Raw genomic sequence first — 17227 nt, forward strand, 5'->3', positions numbered from 1 at the left:
AACATTTACTAAATACTTTTAATGTTAATAAATCCAGACATTACTTCTGCGTTTGTGGTGGGAAATATCCCACTTTCGAGAAATGAATGCAGCACTAATCCATTAAAATGGTATTATCTATTAGGCTATTAGATATTGCATTAAACTAAATGAACTGTGATAATATAAACAGAATAAATGCCCAAATGTGTTTTATAACAGGTATTTTTTATTAATAAAAACACTGAGAAATCCCACATTAAATTTCAGATGGATTATAGTCTCTATGACTCTCTGTTGCCCCCATCTGTCATAGATAGAAATAACATGCATATATTTGCTCATCTACAGCTAATAAAGCTATGACACATATTTTCATACTTCTATGCATACTTCAAATTATTGTACATTACTATTACACGTGATTTTTAAAAGTATTAAACTTACTTTGAAATGCTGACATTTATTTTCTGCTATCATTAAAGATCATTACAGATGATCAGGGGCACCGTTGAGTTTTCACGCCAGTAAGGACCCAAACAAAAAAATGGACGAAGTCTTTCATTAAAACACTGACCACTGTAGGTGTAGATATGACACATGGCTTCCACGTCATAAAAGGAGACCCGACCCTCCTTATAATTCACAAACACTCCCACCCTTTGGAGCTTTCTTCTCAGGGAAAGGGAGACGTACGGATACCCACAAGCTCGATAGATCCCCTCTCTCAAACCCATAGTCCAGCGTCCATCTGCAGGTTTCAGACTGACCTTCTCCTTCTTGTTAATGGATTCTCTGGTGACGCCTAAATCCCACTCTGTTTTTCCCTTCACCTGCACCTCATAGTAAAAGTCAGAGGTAAATCCTTCCTGTCCCAGGACACACAGACATATACTAAACCTTTCGTTTTGTTCTTCATCTCCATTCTCCACATTTTCAGGTTTGTGTCCATCTCTCACTTGTTTCCCATCACGAGACATGATGAGACGTGGATGAGCCACATTTGAATCCAGGGTCACATTCACTGCCACAAAAACAAGAAATTCTGTGTTTTTGTGTGTATAAAAAATATATAGCTGCAACAATTACGGGCCAAGCGACACATTGTGAAGTTCAGTAGATGTTTCAATCATGAGCACTTTTACCTACCGGCATGTTTTCTGAAATGTGTGATCACTAAAAAAACAGACAAGAGAGCTTGAAGTTATCCAAAGGCTGAATAATTCTTAATATTACTAATTAAATCAATCATTTGGACATGACTTACTTTTAGTGACTAAAAAGTAAACCAACCTGATCTCATAGGAAATTGAGAACTATATTTTAGTCTAGTTGGCTTTTTTTATATGAATTCATACAAAGTGAATCACACAAAAAGTGTGATTATTAAAAAGAAAACAATAACGAAGCCCCACCCCTAACCCCGCCCCAAAACTTAAGCATCGTTGAAAATATAACTGAAAACATACCAATTAAATTGTACAAATTCATACAATTTATTGAAATATTGAGCAAACAGTAGGACGACTTTTTTATCTGAATTGTTATTAAATCAAAGACAACCCATTTTATTAAACTACATGATCATATAGCATGTTAATTTATATTTAATGGCTAAAAAAAGACCTTATAGGCCTAATTATTAAAATAAATAAAATATTCACCATTTTGTACGCTTGTCCTCTGACTCTGTGAAAACTGATAGTGTTCTTAAGAAAGTTATGGAGACAAGAGAAAATAAGCATATGACATTTGAATTAGTTCACAACAACTCAAAATCGAAACAATAAATTAAAACAAGCAGCCTTGTCCTCCCTCCTCCCTATAAGCGAACCTAAAGTGCGAATTTTACTTCTGCGTCAGACTACGCCGCAGCCTACGCAGAGACACGTACCCTACGCCCTGACGTGACGTGACCTCTAAAAAAATTGGCTTGTTCGATTTGATGCTGCGCCGCAATACCCGACAGGCGGATGTCTATGGCGTTATTATAATGACAAATGTCGCGAGCGCATTATTACAAGGCGAGAGCGCATTCTTGTCATACGAGCGCGCGAATCTCTCCGCTCGCACGCCGATTTCCTTTGCTCGTGCACAAAACTGGACGCGCGCTTTCAACTATACGCTGCTCTCTTATGAATTTTCTCTCCTCTCGCTCAGTGAGCGTGTGCGCACTCAAAATGCGTTCCGTGCGTCCACGAATCCTTTGGTACTCTTGCTCTCGAGAGGTCCTCCTGCGTGTTCCAGGCATTATAGGCTGTCAAAAGTAGTCAACCAATCAGGGATAGGCTTCCACGGCGGGCCAATGAAAACGCGACCTCTTAACTACAGTAGGCCTAATTGTTAAAAATGCTTGATGAAAAGAGTTGTTTTTCGTGTTCTTTTCTACAAAAGTGTCATGTTAATGTGTAATTCTTGTAAAATAGTATATTGTAAATTGCTGAGTTTCATTCTTATAAAATCTTTTAATATATAAACCTTTTAATGAGTGGATTCTTGCGTGTGGGTGGATGGGGGGCACCATGAGGTCTTAATACGCCTCTGGATCCACCACGTTCTCAGGTAACAATTTTAATATATTTGATGCAACATTATTAATCAAATGTATATTATAAATGAACGGTAAGGGAGCGTTTGGTATATTGCATAGAAGTTCAGTTTTATGCCCTGAACTTCTGGAACACTGAATGCAGAACACTTACAGTGTCTGTCTGCAAACGCATTAAATGCATAACCAAATAGGTATAGAATATTATATGATTTTCCAAATGCTCCAGTGCTATTATTGTTTTGATATGTACCGTTACTTGTAGTAAATATTATTTTAGAATAAAGCTAACTTAAGACACCAATCTAAATTGTTCGGTAATCAATTTAGTACTATTTTGACAATACTATGTTTAGTGTAGGACATGCATGAGGACCACATGAACTTGAGGGTGTTGGCCTGTTTTGTCTGAATAACATGGTAGTTAAACTGACGTTTATATGTAGCCTACAAAGCATCCTAATGCCCCTGTTCATTTCTAATACACATTTGACTAATAATGTTGCATCAAATATATTAATATTGTTACCTGAGAACGTGGTGGATCCATCTTGCTTCATTGAAAACGTCGAGTCACTTTCAACCAATAAGATGCCATGTAAGAGGTCGCGTTTTCATTGGCCCGCCGTGGAAGCCTATCCCTGATTGGTTGACTACTTTTGACAGCCTACAATGCCTGGAACACGCAGGAGGACCTCTCGAGAGCAAGAGTACCAAAGGATTCGTGGACGCACGGAACGCATTCATAAGAGAGCAGCGTATAATTGAAAGCGCGCGTCCAGTTTTGTGCACGAGCAAAGGAAATCGGCGTGCGAGCGGAGAGATTCGCGCGCTCGTATGACAAGAATGCGCTCTCGCCTTGTAATAATGCGCTCGCGACATTTGTCATTATAATAACGCCATAGATGTCATCAAATTACCGCGAGAGCGATTCGAAAAACCACGTATAACCGCGCGTCAATGCGACGCGGACCGCAAGAGCTGTGATTGGTCTGCTTGAACCCCCTACCTTCAGGTAAAAAAATAGCGTCGGGTTTACTCATACTCATTCCCGAATTAATTATATAAACAAATGACGTGTTTTTCTGTATTTAACAACTCAAGCTGCAAAAGTGACTGTTTACTTGCCGCTATAACTGCTAAATTACAGCGTACACTACGAACTGCTTCTTCTTCGGTTCTTGTCTTGGTTACACAAGCAACACGCCTGTGGACACTGGCGGGTATATGCACACGGAGCGATGACGTCCTTCCGCTAAAATCTCTGCGGACGCGGACAACAACGCACAAGTATAAGCAAAAAACGGCACGTTTCTTCCGGTAGATTTCCGGAGAGAATCAATAACTGCTGAGTAGTTTTAATTTAATTTAATACAATTAATATACAATAAAATATTGATATAAAATAATATTAATATAAATTAAATATAAATTATTGTATTATTATATTATAAATTGTTGTATTATAACCAAACACAGGCTACCAGAAGTTAACTGGGTCAGGCGCGTGCGTCCAATGAAACCGGTAGTGTCAAAACACTTTTTAGGGCCACTTGACTATAACATTTTGTCTAATGTATGACGTAAAAAGCAATACCTCTCTTTCTGTGAGCGAACACAGTGATCAGTATTCCCGTGATCACGCTGAGCACAACTCCAATTGAAATCAGGACCACTAATGCCCTCCACGAGTTAAACATTTTATCTGCAATACCCCAACCAAAACATTTCATTATATGAGCAAAAATAAGCATGCTGCTAAAGTGTGTACAGTACTTACTTGATGTAATAATCTCAGTCTCCAGCATGTGATGTCTTAGTTTGACTCTGCAGTGATATTTAGTGTCACTGTTATATACAGTGATCGCGTGTTTTACACTGAATCCATCCGTGTCATCTCTGTGTGTGTCTGTGGATTCAGATGTTAAAGTGACTCCTTCACTGTCCAGCCACACAAGATCAGGTTCAGGGTTCCAGCCTTTAGATTCACACTGCAGATGAAGACCACCAGAACCATCAAACCCATCTACAGTGATGACCGGAGCACTTCCTACAGCTACACAGGTCAAAGATAAGAAACATTCATTTAGTAAACTTGTTGACTTTTAAAAACAGTAAATAGGAAATAGAGTAACAGTATTTTAGTGCAACCACATAAAAATCAGTCAAATGTGTCAGTCAACAAAATGAGAATAAACGTTTTGTAATGTCAAGTTGTTTTTTATCATAAAGTGAGTTTGCTCACCTTCAACCCAGATGTCAACAGTTGTGTCATCACTCCAGGATTTGGACTGAACGAAACACTTGTAAAGTCCTTCGTCAGAGGTTTGGACTCTTGAGAGTTTGAGCGATGTGTTTCCTTTCTCTAGTTCATCTTTGAACAGTCGAGTTCTTCCTCTGTAGGACGGAAGCTGATCTGTGATTCTGTCTTCATGATCTTCATACAGATGAACCACCGAGCCTCTTTGATCAAGTCTAGACCACTCGACTCTCATGTTCACAGCACTGATGTTGGGTTTGACAGAACAGGGCAGAATCACATCTTCACCAGAAACAGCCATCAGAGGAACTGCAGGACCAGCTACATCAAACTTGTCTGTTATAAGAGACAGAAAACATGCATTACTTGTTTTTGTCTGCTGAACTGTTTGGACTATAGTAGCAAAAATGCTTAAAAAGTTCTTCACAGCGATGTCATAGAAGAACCCTTTCTGCTTCCACAATGAACCATTCAGTCAAAGGTTCTTTAAAGAACCATCTCTTTCTTACCTTTTTGTAATCTAAATAACCTTTTTTCACCACAAAGGACCTTTTGTGAAACAGAAAGGCTCTTCGGATGTTAAAGGTTCTTAGACAAAAAAACAGTTCTTCTATGGCATTGTGAAGCCCCTTTATTTTTAAGAGTATACTCTGATAACAGTTTACTTTAACAATACATTTCTACATTCTATCAACTCCTAATGGAGACATTGTGTGTTAATCTAGCACACCAGAACCCGTATTCATGAAAAACCTTAACGCAAAGAGTTGCTCCTAGTGACAAAATTCTAAGAAATTTCCTAGAAATGTGGGCGTTTCCCCTTAAAAATACAGAAAAGATCATAGTAAAGAAAAAAGGAATTCAGAAAGCATCTTAACCCTTAAAAGAGCTCTTAAAGCTACAGTTTGTAAAAAAACGCTGCTAGAGGGCGCACGATCAAAAAAGAACAATGCCGTAGCTTGATGACGCTGTGAAGGAGCGTGGAATGATGGGATCTGTTGTCTTCAACTCCACCGCTGATGGCCATCAATCAGACGGGAACGAGAAATCATGTTAGCAGATGAGGTAAAGTAACAAAGTTTTATAAATGTTGTGTATAATTGTGGTCCATAAATAAGTGACTGCGCGAAACAAGCTAGTGGCTTGCTAGACGTTAGACACTACTCCCGCATTTGTCCACGACACTGTTGTCATGCAGTTTCTACGTCAGTAGAAGTTAAGGCGGTAACAAAGGGTAAAGTGGATATGACGCCATTGACATGCGACTGCACAGCCCCATGTCACTGTTTAGAACGGCGATTTTCTCACGATTTACAAGTAGTTGGTAACATTTGAGATATTATAAGTACTCAGCCGAACAAAATATATAACACCGGCTTAGTGGTTTTTGGATATTTTACAGAAAATTGTTACAAACTGTACCTTTAAGGTCCAGAATTGTTAGGAGTACTGAGGAGGACTTTTAAGAGAGTTAAGAGTTTCTTAAGTAGCAGAGAAAATGGACGAAACACGAAAAGTGAGAAGAAATGTTTTGCAATGCATGACAATTTTCCATATTACTTTTAAGGTTTAACATGATTTTTTTATTTATTATTTTTTGTGTGTTCAACTTTTTTTTCTTGGTTTTGGTTTGCTTTGTTGCGGTGCAAATTGTAAACACGCTTACATCTCGAAGACAGCGCAAAAATGCCATAGCGCCAGAAATAGAAGTAATCACTACATTAACATATTTAGCAACTGAAGAAAATGCAACTATGCAGCAGAGATGATTTGTTTCTGTCACAATCTGATAACAAACAATTACAGCACTTACAGAAACTTCTTGTGTCTTTTTTTATCAACTACGTTGACATTAACAGCATTAAACACTGTAAATTATCACCTGCTCTTGAACTTGTAATTCCACCAACAATCAGCAGAGTCCCACAAATGAACATGACCCCTGAATTACACATTGCCTGAAAAATAATACGCAAATAACAAATACACAGTTCACAAGTATGCAGTCATGTGTTGTGCCTCACTTGCGTGATATTTTCTTTATTGCTTTAACATTAAACAGGACAAAAATCATCTACATATCAACATATATAACAAATTATTAAACAAGTACATAAAAATTAGATAATGTAAATACAAACTTGCATTTTACCTTCTTATAGCCAGATCTAACAGTGTGACCTTGTGCCGTCTGTGTCCCCCCTGTCTCGGTGGATTCACTTTCACTTTAAGAGGAAATGTATACAACTACTGGTCCACGTCCCTATAGATATATGTCCCTGTATATAGGTCTGTGTGTGTGTGTACACGATACAGTTAAGGTGGAAAAAATTCTGTTCATCTATAACTTACTTTCAACTCACTGGCTGTCTTCACAACAACAAACAGAAGGAATGATATGAAACAATTCCTGGTTTTACTTTTATTTATTGCTGCTCAACTAGGATAGTTTAGATCATAATAAGAAATACCTAAAAATGTTTTCATTACACTTTTGTCTTTCTCACTATATGAGATTGGTTGAGTAATGAGACTTTAGCAATTCGTATCATTATTGCGGTGTGCAATATTCTTAAGACTTACAAGGAGACTTGAAACATCCTATACACCAGGAAAGAAACAAGAAACCCTTGTGCAAAAACAGCCAGCACTTCAAAACTTGTTTTTGTGCATTCCTGCTGTCAAACATCTTTCAAACACAGTCTTTAATCAACATTTTCAATGTTCAAAAACACTTTTTACAAGCTTAATTTGCAGCCAAAAGTTTCACACATAAATAACAGTACAATATGTCATATCGTCGCTGTCCTTAGAAACCTCGGATATCCAAATTCAGTGTTTTCATGGAAAAAACAATTAAATACGGTGTTGTCAAAACTGACAAGCACTTTTTAATACTTTTGTTTGGTTAGATATTTGCAAAGCCCAGTGACAGACATACTGTAAAGGATGACTAATAATAATTATTTATGGCAAAAATTCAAATCACAAAATATGAAGATACAAGGTTTCAGAAGGACAGCAATGTTGTGCTTCAGAGGCTGTAAAACACAATCTTTACAAAATACATATTTACAGTATACGTACAGGCTAAGTTTCTCCAGTTCCATGAATACAGCACATTTAGAAAAACACGTTTGAGAATTTAAAGGTCCAGTGTGTCATTTTTTGGGACGATCAATTGACTGAAATGCAATATAATATTCATATAACTACAGTACGTCTTCAGAGGTGTACAGTATAAAGACATAATGAAGCGTTATGTTTTTATTACTTTAGAATGAGCTATTTCTATCTACATATACCGCGGGTCCCCTTGCATGGAATCCGCCATGTTGTTTCTATACAGTAGCCATAAACGGACAAACTGCTCTACAGAGCGTTTCGTAAATACGTTATCTCCTTCAGCAAAGAAGTGAAAACGTGACGACATCTTTGTCCTGTGTCAGTCACCGTAGTACTTCGAAAGGGAGGGGTGGAGTGAGCCATTGGTTGCAATTCACACCCTCACCAATAGATGCCACCAAAATCTCCACATTGATCCTTTAAGGTCCTTTTTGTGAGTGGTAAATTAAAATATATGTGACAGTCTGTAAAATCCAGGCTGGAGTCTCAAAATCGATTTATGCGGTAACAAGCAATAACGTGTGATTTCAGCCATCAATTTTACTATCACTGCAGTCTTCAAGGTTATATTTTCAGAGAAAGTTTTCTTTACATTATAAAAGAAACGGTAAACCACAAAAAAAATACTTTTCACAGACAGAGGTCAAATTTGGGTCCATTTCTGACCAACTTGAGGCTTTGGCACAGAAATGTTAGTTTACAAACGGAATTTAAACACAATCCATTTTTAAGATTCTTAAGTCATTACAAATGGTCATTACGGCCGGTGCATTCCTTCCACTAAAACCCAAACAAAAAAATGGATACAGTTTCTCAGTGAAAGACTGACCGGTAAAAGTGAAGATATGATACCAGGACTCCACATCATAAAAAGAGACCCGACCCTCCTCACAATTCACAAACACCCCCACCCTCTGAGGCTTCACGTGTAGGGAAAGAGGAACATGCGGATCTCCACAAGCCTGATACCTCGTTCCGTATCTCACTCCAACGGTCCAGAATCCATTCTTAGGATTTAGATCGATCCAGCCCTTCCTGTTGATGGATTTTCTGGCCACGCCCACATCCCAATCATTTAACTCCTTCATCTGCACCTCAAAGTAAAATTTCTTTGATGAACGTTCAAACTTTCCTAGGACGCAGTGACGAATATCAAACTTGAAACTTTGCTCTTCATCTTCATCATTTTCTTCATTTGGTTGTGCGTATTGAAATCTCACTTGTTTCCCATCATCGGACACAGTGAGACGTGGATGAGCTGAATCAGCATCCAGAGTCACGTTCACTGCTAAAATATTGAGATGTTTGCTTTTAACAATGTGCACGTAATAACAATGTGAAATATTTTAGATTTTCAACATTGAATCGCTGATAATTACACAGCGTACTTTGTTCTTTCGTAACACCTTTGAATCAAATTTCAACCAGACTGTATTCCGTAAAAAAAATATGGCGTCACTTTGCTGACGAAACAATGTAATATGTGATGGGACGGCGGAAGTGGTTCATGCGTTTACTCTTGCCAGGTTTCAATTTGTTAAAAATGAGTATAATAAAATATTTCAAATCAATATTCGTGTCCAATTACTTTCTCATCTAGCTGTGTAATAAAAGGTCGCGTCAGCGTCCTGATCACACATTTGAGTATTTTGCAATAACAACCGCAGGGATGCACATGATCTCTTATGGCAATGATGATGTCACAGAACTTTAACTTACCCGCATATTTTCTCATGAATGTGATCTCTAAAAAACAGGAAAGTGTGAAGTTATACAGAGTCCTACAAATCAAGGATTAAATAATGATTGATAATTGATTAAGTACAGACTTAAATTAACAAACAGTAGTAATTAAATAATACACAAATTAAGCCATATATTTAAATTCACCATTTTGTGTAGACTTCTTCTGATTCTGTAAAACTTGATACAACACTGAAGACAAAAAAAACGATTTCATTATTTCATAACACGAAGATGATTTGAAATGGCACAATATAGACGGTTTCAAAGTGACAATATAAACAAACGTTACTGCACATGCGCACATTCGTAGACTGCCCTTAACTTCCAGGAAAAACATTCACAAACAATAAAGTGCCTGTAGATTATTTCTGATAAGAAGCAAAGGAAACCGAGAAGAACTGCTACTTGGCTAAACGTGTCTCTCTAATATTTTGAATTTAGAATGCGATACCAAGCTCAACCGCTAGATGTCAGTGTATCATACGGTTTCTTTAAAGGCGACCAAACTAAAGGACCCATTCAACAAACTGTTTATTTAAAGGGCCGCAATCCCAGGTGTTTTCTGCAATGTAAAAATAGTCAGTGGTATCCCCAGAATGTGTCTTTCAAGTTTCAGCTCAAAATACACCACATATCTTTCATTACAAGATGTTGAACATGACCATTTGTGGCTGCAATGGAAAACGCGCCGTTTTTGTGTATCTCTTTAAATGCAAACGAGCTCCTGCTCCCCTCCCTGTATGCAAAATAGGAGGTAGAGTGCTTACACATGTGCTTTGGATGACATCAAGACAAGCAATATGGTGGAAAACGCAATTACGTCTGTAATGCCCTTTCCAACCAAAACCATATACTAACTGCAATAAAAACCACCTTAATGCTTTGTTCATAAATAGGTCGCAGCGGGACGAACCCGGGCTCGTCGGAAAGGTCTCCTCCCGGCCTCCTTTTATGTTCCATTTTACATCCAACAACAGCACACATTTGTTGTTTCTTAGACATTTTTGTCACGTGCTAGTGGCTACATCTGCTCTTGCCTGAAAATGGCTAACAGCTTGTCTCTGGCGGAAGGCGGAGCTACGCGCTCATAAGGCGGAGTCTGTGAGCAGTCATGGGCAGGTGTAAACAATGTGACATCACATTGATAGGGGATCCCCAACAGCCTGTTTTGTGTCACTGTTGTGGTTTAAAGCAGTGGTTCTCAAACTGGGGGCCGTGGCCCCCTGGGGGGCCCCAAGATGGATCCAGGGGGGCCACAGATTTTGTGGCATTTTATGAAATATAGAAATTTATCATAGATTTTATGCAATCAAACATCAGAAAAATGACACCACCAACCAAAAGAATTGAGGTTCCAGCATTGTATAACTGAATGTTTTTGGTTTATTTAAAATTCCCGGCGCGTATGAATAACAGTAGTATGTAATGCGTTAAGTCACCAACTCATTCTTTATTTAGTAATATGAATAAAATAACACACGTGCAGTTTTGGGAAGTTGTGTTGTGACTAAAACAAATTTTTAAATGATGTTTTAGCATCTTCACTATGGGCAACCTTTGTGTAGAATTTGTTCAGAAATGCTCACTTGTCATCAAGAAGCTTCTTGAGGTCTCAGCCTGAAATGCTTTCTGAACAGTATTGAAGAAGTTCCCATTTTTTCTGAGCTCTGTATGCTTTTTCTTTATTAATCAGACACATTTTCAACATATTAAACACATACAATGATAAAAATGTTACCTATTTTTTTGTGAAAGAATACAGCGATCAGTATTCCAGCGATCACACTGAGCACAACAGCAACTGAATTCAGGATCATTAATGTCTTCCGAGAGTTAAACATTTTACCTATAAAACAAAACCGACACTCAGTTTATTGAACACTTTGTGTCAAACAATTCTTATATACTTATAGTATAGGATTATAATAATACACTGGAAAGTAAGTCATTACAACAAAGCATAATACACCTGAAATGCTTTTTAAATGCTTTAGCTTTTATGTAATGCATTGAATACTACTGTAAAAATATTAATTAATAATATTACTATGAAAATAAGAAAAACGTCTAAAACCTAATTCACACTCAGCCAACAAACACGTTGAATCAGTGTGAATTATCCTTAAAGGCAGGGATAGACTGGGGAAAAAATCGGCCCTGGCATTTTTTGGCCCACATTGGCCCTCCACCATTTCTGTCGACGGGGGGAGGATGTGGGGGGTTTTGTCACATTGTCGGGTTTGTCGACCGGGGGGGGCTATGCATGGCTATGGATAAGTCTGTCGCCTGTCTGTTGCATCCATACGTGTCTTTTGCATTCGCGTTGCGTGCATTCGCATTTATAATACATCCGTCTGATCAGCCAACACGTCCGGCCCCATACGTTAGCGGCCCACCGGGAAAACGCCCGGTATGCCAGATGGCCAGTCCGCCCCTGCTTAAAGGGATATTTCACCCAAAAATGAAAAATCTGTCATCATATACTCGCATCTGAGTTGTTCCAAATCTGTATACATGTCTTTGTTCTGATGAACACAGAAATATATTTTGAAGAATGCTTATAACCAGACACATTTTGCCCCCCATTGACTCCCATAGTAGGAAAAATAACTTCTGTTGAACACAAAAGAAGACATTTTGAAGAATGTAGGACAGCATACAGTTCTTGGGCACTTTTGACTACCATTGTATTTTTTCCTACTATGGGAGTCAATGGGGGGCAAAATCTGTCTGTTTATAAGCATTCTTCCAAATATCTTTCTCTGTGTTCATCAGAACAAAGACATTTATACAGATTTGGAACAACTCGAAGGTGAGTAAATGATGACACCCATTTTTGGATGAAGTATCTCTTTAAACCTACCCCCCCCCCACAATAAACTAAATAACAAGAATAGTGTGTGTGTACTGTACTTACTTGAGATAATGATTTCAGTCTCCAGCATGTGATGTCTTAGTTTGACTCTGCAGTGATATTTAGTGTCACTGTTATATACAGTGATCGCGTGTTTTACACTGAATCCATCCGTGTCATCTCTGTGTGTGTCTGTGGATTCAGATGTTAAAGTGACTCCTTCACTGTCCAGCCACACAAGATCAGGTTCAGGGTTCCAGCCTTTAGATTCACACTGCAGATGAAGACCACCAGAACCATCAAACCCATCTACAGTGATGACCGGAGCACTTCCTACAGCTACACAGAAGAAAAAAACTTGCTTAGATTTGGCTTGCTGAAGAGACACAATAGAAATTCTTTACTTTTAAATTCAGTATTTAGTTTGACAACAGAGAGGCATTAAACATTCCATACGGTAGGACATTGTAAAACATTTGTGTTTGCTCACCTTCAACTCGGACAGCAGCAGTTGTGTCATCATACCAGGATTCAGACTGAACGAAACACTTGTAAATTCCTTCGTCAGAGGTTTGGACTCTTGAGAGTTTGAGCGACGTGTTTCCGTTCTCTAGTTCATCTTTGAATAGTCGAGTTCTTCCTCTGTAGGACGGAAGCTGATCTGTGTTTCTGTCTTCATGATCTTCATACAGATGAACCACCGAGCCTCTTTGATCAAGTCTAGACCACTCGACTCTCATGTTCACAGCACTGATGCTGGGTTTGACAGAACAGGGCAGAATCACATCTTCACCAGAAACAGCCATCAGAGGAACTGCAGGACCCACTACATCAAAATTGTCTGTTATAAGAGACAGAAAACATGCAAAGAACTGAAATTAAATTGAAATTAAATTGTAATTATTGACACGAAAAGTTGACACAAACATTTTATTTGCCACCATTAAAAACAACTCAATAACGCCGTTATTAAGGCCACAATGTAGTAAGGTACAGTGGTGTGCACAAAATGTGTACATATAGCATCTACCCAGCAAACAATTTTTGGTTCCCAGAACGTTCCCCTAATGTTAGTTTTTGGTTCCCAGAACGTTCCCCTAACGTTAGTTTTTGGTTCCCAGAACGTTATTTACTGGTTATTTTAAAAAAAACCCAGCCTGCAACGTTCTGGGAACGGTATTTTCTGGTTGCAAAAAATAAAACCGGAAAAGAACGTTCTTAGAACGTTATTTTTTGGTTCTCAAAAAAATAACCAAAAGGGAACCAAAAACTAACGTTAGTGGAACGTTCTGTGTTTGCTGGGTAAAGGCCTACAGTGTGTCGTTTCAAGTGCTCTACATTTCAATGTGAGCAAAGCAAAGAGGTGAACTTGAGATGCAAACATCCAATACTGTTTTATTGATTGCTACAAAACCTTGGCACGAGTAAACAAATAATACACAACAGACAGTTACCTGCTCTTGAATCTGCAATTCCACTAATAATCAGTAGAGTCACACAAATGAACTTCATCTCTGATGAACATGAAGCTAAGTTGCTTAAAAAGACAAGAAAAAAGATATTTATCAACCAGTCGGTTATGAAAACTCGTTAAACTGACCATCAAGCACAATAAGTTTAGCTATTTTACATGCAAACTCGCGAAATATAACACTCAAACACATTTTAAAACGTAATGTATATAAAATCTATATGAACGTTATAACATCATTGTAGTAGTAGGTTATCAGACATTTAACTTGCAGATTTTTTTTACGACCAAGACGCACTGCAACAGGTGCCGATGGCAAACACAAAAACTGGAGCAAAAAACATGAAAATTGTCATAAACATGTTAGACAAAATGTGTTTATTGCCGGACTCACCTGAAGCTCAACTTCGATTGTTTTAAAAAGGTGTCTAAACGTTCGAACGGAGAACTTTTCATTAACTCGTTTAGTTTCTCTTTCTCTATTTCAGTAAAAAAATGAAAAGCGATTTTGATTTTCAAAATAAAAGCGATTTGCCGGTGACGGTGATTTCAAGCTTTTGTTTCAACAGTACTGTTTTATTTATTGGTAATACTTGGAATATACCCCAGAACTACTTTTTTATTACCGGGTTATCATGATTTTCACTTTATAATTGTTATAATCCATCATAAGTAATTACCTAATACTAATATGGTAAGACCTGAGTAATTATTAAAATGTTATCATGTTTTTCACTTTATAATACGGTTCCGGATCATAAGTAATTACTTAATACTGTTGTGATAAGACCTGAGTAATTACTAAAAAGTCACTATGATTTTAACAGAATAATTCAGTAAGAACAGAGAAATACTATTTTTTTAATAATTACTAATGGGTTACCAAGAATTTCTTAATAGTTAATAATGAAAACACAACTCTTCAGCTATTGTCCACAAGACTCATAATAAGCAAGAAGGAGAGATATGTCAGATATGTTTGTGAGGTAAGTTGGCTAATGATGCAGTGATTAGGAGGTGTATTTCTTAAGTTTCATTCTTTTAAAATAAATAAAATAGAAAAAAGGATAAAGATTAATTCGATTTATTTCATTTATATGATATGAAAAATAAAATCTTGACGAGGACAATATTGGACAATAGTTTAGAGATATAAAATAATGAAGTTAACTGAAAGTAAACAAAATAGGTTAAAACTGTATTTTTAATAGTAATCAAGATTATATATAACTAGTTTAATTGACATAATTATTTTTAGCAGCTGTTAATAAGTAGTTAGTAGATAATTATTTTAAATGGGTCTTAGTTACTGTATAGTTCTGCGGGAGACATACAGCATTTAGTTGTTATTAATGACTATTAAATAAAAATTAAGTAACTAATTGTTACTTACCTTAAACATCAGTATGCTGTTACCTACTGATTAGTTAATCTTTCTTCCTTATTAGTTATCAGTAATGACTACAGTGTTAATGCAGCACTAACCATTTGTTCTGCATTAGTTCCTGCATAACTACCTATTAAGTATGAAACAGTATTATAAAGTGTTACCGAATTCATAACTATTTTACGAGGTGGCTTATTCGTATTACTAGAAAAAAGCAATACTGAAGCCCCACCCCTAACCCCATGTCACTGGCGCGAAAGCAAATTGTACTAAAATATATGAATGAGATCACACAAATTCATACAAATTAGCCGACATTTGCCACATCCTAAAATAGAACCTTTCATTTTGAGTTTTGTCATCTTATCCGGGTATACAGTACTGAGTCTTTCTGATTAAGTCTAAACCACTCAACACTTATGTTCACATGTTGGGACAGATAGAATACTTCAAAACCATTAAGATTTTTGTGGTGGGATATTTCAGTTGAATTATTAACTTCACGGTAAAAACAGACACATATTGTTTTGACAGAAAAGATCAGAACAATCCATAAACGGAAATTTTCTGTCAGCTGGAGCAACAGAAATATACTGTAAGATATTTTTTCCCTGTAAAATTACAGGATATAAGGATATATATTCTAAACGGTTTTCCCCGTTTTTCTTGTAAATTTGATGTCTTATTTGTAATTTTACGGTTTTGACCGTATTTTAAAAATACATGAATAATCTGTATAAAAACAGTAACATTTTGTTTATTCACATGATACGTGTAACATCCGTAAAAAAATAACACAAACGTTCTGTAAAACTACAGTTTTTTTTTAATAGTGAACCTTAGTTATAAACAATTCAGTATGGCTGCAGTCTACCATATCCAATCAAAACAAGCCCAACTTGTCAGAGCGTGTTCCTTTTTTTCCTTGTGATATCTGGCAACTCAGTTAGTTTGTTTACACCTTTGGAACAATAATTATGTCATTCTGAATGTTTGCAAATATATATGCATTATGCTTTCTCAAGATTCAGCATGAGTGGGAGGACGCATGAGTTCTATATAACTGTAGCTTTAAAGGTACACAATTCGGTTGTTCAGTCTGACGTCACGCACCACCATATATGGAAGGTCATGTACTGTTTACGGGTCCAAACGCTCAATAAGATGCTATAGGCAAACAACAAAAAATGCTAATATACGCTCATGGTGAGTTATAAAACTATCGGAAAACCACGATCCTAACCTTTAACCCAGTAAGTTTGTTTTGGCGTGCCTTTCCCTGCAAGCATGTGAGAAATCGAGCCGTTCAGATTTCGCTCCGATTGTGACGTCCAAAGCTGATTTATTATAATCTTACCGCCCCTTAATCTACACAGTTCCACCCACCGCGCTCCGCCATTGTTGTTTTCACAAGCGACAGCGGTGTACGTGACGCCATGGCTAAAGTTCGTGGACAACATGCAATGTAGTCGCTGCACAGAGTCCAAACCTAGGAAGAGACAGGAGTGGATTTATTTTATTTTTAATGGAAATCCATCAGAAACCATAAGTAAAAACCTGCTTGTTTGCGCGAATCAATTCAAACCGGAGTGCTTTTTCAACCTGAGACAGTACAAGCAGGATTAGCTTCAAAATTGTTCCACAAGAGGGATCGAGACCAACTGAATGAGACAAAACTGCCGATGTAAGTAATATTTATCAACAGTCTGAATTGACGTAAATGTACCGTATATATAGGAGGATAACGCTAGCATATGATAGCGAAGGGATCTAAGTCAGTCACAGGCTAAATAGAACATTCAAAGCCAGTGTTAAACTTACTGTATATAAGTGCAGATGGACACTTGGGGGCGGTT

General features: G+C 37.3%; 1 protein-coding gene across 3 annotated transcripts; it reads right to left on the reverse strand.

The window, feature by feature from the left end:
- Window positions 1–237: 237 nt before the first annotated feature.
- On the reverse strand, window positions 238–14458 carry LOC130561867 (butyrophilin subfamily 1 member A1-like). 3 transcript variants are annotated; one of them, XM_057346483.1, is made up of 8 exons: window positions 14379–14458; window positions 13968–14050; window positions 4773–5123; window positions 4308–4583; window positions 4125–4232; window positions 1644–1688; window positions 1129–1155; window positions 238–1003 (listed from the first exon to the last, which is right to left on the reverse strand). In XM_057346483.1, the coding sequence occupies exons 1-8, from the start codon at window positions 14438–14440 to the stop codon at window positions 459–461; spliced, it is 1497 nt and encodes a 498-aa protein (XP_057202466.1). In that variant the 5' UTR covers window positions 14441–14458; the 3' UTR covers window positions 238–458. The 3 variants fall into 3 exon arrangements, with proteins under 3 accessions (XP_057202466.1, XP_057202467.1, XP_057202465.1); XM_057346484.1 differs by lacking the exons at window positions 13968–14050; window positions 14379–14458 and adding exons at window positions 6670–6745; window positions 6940–8613; XM_057346482.1 differs by lacking the exons at window positions 238–1003; window positions 1129–1155; window positions 1644–1688; ... (1 more) ...; window positions 4308–4583; window positions 4773–5123 and adding exons at window positions 6811–9201; window positions 9633–9659; window positions 9804–9848; ... (1 more) ...; window positions 12577–12852; window positions 13004–13354.
- Window positions 14459–17227: the final 2769 nt, after the last annotated feature.

The sequence above is a fragment of the Triplophysa rosa genome, linkage group LG11 (genome assembly GCF_024868665.1).
Source record: "Triplophysa rosa linkage group LG11, Trosa_1v2, whole genome shotgun sequence".
NCBI lineage: Eukaryota > Metazoa > Chordata > Actinopteri > Cypriniformes > Nemacheilidae > Triplophysa > Triplophysa rosa.